Source organism: Austrofundulus limnaeus, unplaced genomic scaffold (genome assembly GCF_001266775.1).
Source record: "Austrofundulus limnaeus strain Quisiro unplaced genomic scaffold, Austrofundulus_limnaeus-1.0 Scaffold1463, whole genome shotgun sequence".
Classification (NCBI taxonomy): Eukaryota; Metazoa; Chordata; class Actinopteri; order Cyprinodontiformes; family Rivulidae; genus Austrofundulus; species Austrofundulus limnaeus.
In genome coordinates, this window is record NW_013953865.1 from 88886 (window position 1) to 93914 (window position 5029).

Sequence of the window (5029 nt, forward strand, 5' to 3'; positions counted from 1 at the left end):
GTTAGGTTAGGGTCACATGAAGGTTAGGTTAGGGTCACATGAAGGTTAGGTTAGGGTCACATGAAGGTTAGGTTAGGGTCACATGAAGGTTAGGTTAGGGTCACATGAAGCTGTTTGCAGCAGATATGGAATAAAATCGATCATTAGTCTGAGCAGCTCTGCTCACTTTTTAACAGGTTTTTATCCAGAATCTTCTAAAGATGCTTCAGTTCAGAAACCTGTTGAATCAGAGCTGTTTCTCTCGGGCCGGGCCTCGACCCAACACAAACTGAATGTTTTCAGATTCCACCTGAGACATGATGTTTATATTCTGTCCACAGATCCATACGGCTACAATGAGAAGAAACGTAAATACGTGATGAAGATGTCAGGTTTGACAGGTGAGTGTTGCACCTCCACCTTCTCCTTCTGTGGTTCTGATAACGTTTAACAAGATGTTCTGCTGATCCTCAGGGGGCTTAGGTTCTGGTCTGACAGTGAACAGGCCAAAGGCCGTGCCGCAGCACCTGAGGAAGGGTGAGTAGTCTTCATCAGACCTGTTCTGTCCTTTTAAATTCATGTTGTTGGTAAAGTTGTAGACATGTTTAGAAGCAGCTCAGAGCTGAGTTCTGACAGGACGGTTGACCCAACGCTCAGTCTGATCCACTTTGTTTTACACTCGTTATTYTGAACCCTGCAGGACAGCCTCAGTCCTGGACTGAACCGTCTTCTTCCTTTTAAATGAAACGTTGAACCACAGGAATGAAAACTATTCTTCCTGTTCTGTTCTGGACCAAAGTTCTGTTTCAACAGTTTGTTGCCTGAACTTTACCTGTTAGTTTGTAACAGCTAAATGTCAGTTTGCATGGATGTCAGGACTATTCAACTAAACTGCTGCAGGTCAACAGCTGAGGAACGTCCAGAAATTAAAGTTATTATGTAAATAAACCAAGTATTACAAAGATCTGTTACCCTATAAAAGTAGTGATAATTAAACATTATCAAAAACAAAAAGAACACATTCTGCCTCTTATTTAACACTAATTATATTTTAACACAGACTTGCTAAATTTTCAAACCAATTTTATTTTCACTTTCATCACTTTATCTTCAGCTGTTTGTAGTTTTAAATGTCTTTGAGTGTTTATAGAAATGTTTTTACCAGCTTGTAGCCAAGACTCTGATGTTTCTGTAGATACAAACGTGTTTATGTTCAACTAAAACAACTCGTTGTAAGTAAAGTAGAAAACCAGGGCTTCAATTGGAGGGCCCAACTTTGGYCACTCAGGGCCAGATGTGGCCTGCGGGCCGCCAGTTGAATAGCCCTGATGTATGTCATGAAACTTTACTCTTTACAGAAATGTTTTCAGAAATGTTAGCTTGTCAAATCAAGCTAGCTGTCATGTTCCCTCATCCTGACCACACCTCCTCGCTCCTCCCCACATTAGGTCCCGCCCCTCTGTGTCTCTTGGCACCGCCCACTTGTTGGCACCTTGGGGCGAGTTTAGGTACACTTTAGGTTTGTTTAAAGCAGAACTCGTGCCATGACCCAAACTTGCTCTCTTGTTTTCAGATCCGTTCTTGAGGAACACAGCGCCCTCTGTGTTCGGTCCATCCTTCCAGAGCGGTCTGTCAGGTCTCATGATGACATCACCTGCTCACAGCTTACAGATGAATAACTCCTGGGTGAATCCCAGCCAGGCAACCTTAATGGACACAGTCACTATAAACCCATCTGGACCCAGCCGTCCCACCAGCAGCAGACAGCAGCAGCAGAACCGTGGATCAGTGTACCGACTAGAACCCTCCAACTGTGAGAACCCCACGCTCCCTCAGCTCTCCATGCGGGACCTGCAGTGTTTGGACCCGGGTCCTCAGGTCCTGAATCAGCCGGTGTCCCAACCCCTCTTCCATCATCAGCATCAACGGGAAGAGCTCACCTCTGAGTCTCAGGCCCAGAACCATCTGGCCAACCAAAACCAAGGGATCCAGAATATGTGGCCAGGCTTCACCAGCACCAGTCCAGCCCAGAACAACTTTAAYGGATCAGTACCTGCAGCTGGTGCAGTGGTGTCACATGGTTTATTCCCCCTGCTGGAAGGAATGGACGGGGATGAGTTTCTGGTTGGAAGGACTAGTTTCCAGTTAAAGCAGGAACCACAGATCTCAGCTGGACAGGACTCCAGTTTCTCTCAGTCTCCAAGAGAAAACCAAGGAAACACCTACACCAACTTACTTCCTCGACCCATGAGCAACGATCCCAGTATAGATCTAAGGAGGCACAGTGGCATCACACAGCCTCTCACAAACCTTCAAAGTCCTTTCTCCAGTAACTGCATGTCCTCAGAGGCCACTTATGCCACTTTGGAGGACTGGATCAAGGCTACTCGGCAGAACGACTGAAAGTAAAACTGGTTTTTCAGACAAAACCAGCTTCTTGAAAAACAATGATTTTCCTGTGAGGGAACATTTTGCATCAAGCATGCTGGTCCAGAAACACTCAGCTGGCATTTGTTTGGGTTCTGAGAGAACTCAGAATAAATCTGATGTTTCTGGCACTGAGTTGGATGTCAGTGTGGTACACTTTATTATGAACTATTACTTCTTTACAAACAATAATTCAATGTTGCGGGTATCTTTAGGAACAACTTTTTGTGCCTTTAGTGTCCAGGACCACACAACCATGCTTTCCAAATTGTTGTATTCTTTGGATCAGGGATGTATTTGTTTTATGATGTTTTTAGTTGTATAAGTTCTACTCAAACCTTTAACTTTGGATCAGCTCTAACACTTCAGGAGGTTTATTTAGACTCCCTGCAGTTCACCAGCAGCTCCTGGTCTAAACGGGCTGTTTAAGGTCCTGAAGACCCCACTACGATGAAAACAATCTAATTAAAATCATGTAAAACATGATGGTCCAGGCAGGTTAGGGGTTAAATATTAAACCCATGTGATAGGACCACCATGGTTCTGATCAGCACAGGACCTCAGTAACGAGCTGCTGGTTGGTTATAGTCATGGTGGCTGGATCTATGAAGAGGGGCTCACGGCACTTAGTTGWGGAGAATCTGAAGCAGGACCTGGTCTCAAGCTGAGTCTACAGCTGTGCACACAACAAAGTTGTTGAAGCAACCAGCACAAACCTGGTACCTGCTGGGACCTATAGAACCTGAGGCACTTCAGGAGAGAAGGACCAGGACCGGGTGGAGGACCATGTGTCTCCTCTTCAGAGGATTGAACCTGAAGACCTTTCAGGTGTACTACACCTAGATTTTTTAAGAGATGGTGTCATCAGGTGTAAAACTACAGGCTGATAGAGGCCCAGACATCATCTATCTTATTTTTTATTTTACCGTTGTTTAACCAGACCAGATCACAATCATGCCTGAAGGCAGCCGACTCTACAGGTTTATGGTCTGGGAGGAAACCAGAGTACCCGAAGAAAACCCACACATGCAAACTGCGCACAGAAAGACCCCAGGTCCGAACCGGGGATGGAACCCAGGACCTTGTTGCTGTGAGGCGTCAGTGCTAACCACTGAACCATCGTGTGAGAAGCTTTGTTCATTGTTCTCATGTGGATGAGTGGTCACTGGTTTTTTCCATTGCTCTATGGATCATCCAATGTCAGGAACACGTCTGCTGCTGCATCACTTCTTTTTTCTTCTCAAAAACAGGGTCAGGGCTAAAGGTCATTTGCTTTATTTATTTTGAAGCCATACAGAGGGAATATTCTAGCAGTCAGCACCTCAGGAGACTCTGACCCATTCTGTGATGAAACGTATTTTTCTGTTTATGAATATCTGAAGCAACAGCCAAATTAGGTGTATTTTTATTTCTTTACAACATATCAATGAAAGTACTTTACTGTTGTTTTTTACCAGAGCATGGGTTAAAATGGACTCTGTACATACATGTTAGCCACAGTTGAGTAAAAGCAATAATTTAGCTAAAACTCAAGGACTGGCGAGGTACTAAAGTTTCCATGGAGGAAGTGAGGGGAAGTCTTTCCTTTGTAATGACTATGTCATATCAGTTATCACATGTGCTATTCAGAGTTCTCAGAGGATTTTTAACAGATGTTTTATTGATTCAGATTTTTATTTCATCTTTTCTTTAYGCAGTCGATGTTTTTAGGAAACTGTTAACGATGATGATTGATGGTTGACTTTATTTTGTTATCTTTATTGGAATCTTTAAATAAAATAAAAATTATCTAAAAACAACTGTTTTGATGACATGAGTTTGGTAATTAGATTTAGATTTTTTTCTTAATGATTATTATAAGTATTTGTACCTTAAAGAAAWTGCTTCATAATCTCTTTTTGAAGGTGTACACAAGCCAAATAAATGACTGAATTGTAGTAATTAGTGATGAAAATGGTGTGAATAATAATAACTGGAAACAGAGGGTGCACGTCCCTGATAAGACCCTAGCAGTGAGGGGTACCCTCCTAGGGAGTAGCAAGGTTTCCCTCCCTGCCAACAGAACCAAGTGTCATACCTACAAAACCTGAGACCGACCCTGCAATAAAAAGATTTAATGCCTCCAGAACAGAGGCGGAGCTCGTAGCCACAAGATAAGTAGCATTAGTCGGTAACGTAGGAGAAACTCTGCCTAGGTTTTGCAAATGAGAGAGTGCCGCTGCTGAGCTGTGAATGGCTGAGCAAAGTTCTGCTGGATGCTGATTGGCTGTTACAGTACGACATCATCACTAAAAAAACAACCTATGTGATTTAGGCCCCAACATGTCCTGAAGATTTCATGTAAAATCCATTCATAACTGTCATAATCTTGTGCACAAAGAATGCAATGCTACTGAAAACAATCACTTGGCAGAACTACGAAGTTAATTTATGTTGGTCAGGAGTGTCGAGTTCAGTGTAATGTTTGTGTTCAGGGTCATGTTTGTTAGGAGCATGGTGTTCAGTATAATGTTTGTTAGGAGCATGGTGTTCAGTATAATGTTTGTTAGGAGCATGGTGTTCAGTATAATGTTTGTTAGGAGCATGGTGTTCATTATAATGTTTGTTAGGAGCATGGTGTTCA

The 5029-nt window shown here is 43.0% G+C and overlaps 1 protein-coding gene across 1 annotated transcript in view; it reads left to right on the top strand.

Annotated features, from left to right (window-relative positions):
- The window catches only part of rel (v-rel avian reticuloendotheliosis viral oncogene homolog), a gene marked incomplete at its 5' end in the record, with an annotated part of 28231 nt that extends 24026 nt beyond the window's left edge, over window positions 1-4205 (top strand). The window contains 3 exon segments of the mRNA XM_014032482.1: window positions 321-380; window positions 454-516; window positions 1553-4205. Of these exon segments, the coding sequence (XP_013887936.1) occupies window positions 321-380; window positions 454-516; window positions 1553-2382 (953 nt within the window).
- Window positions 4206-5029: the final 824 nt, after the last annotated feature.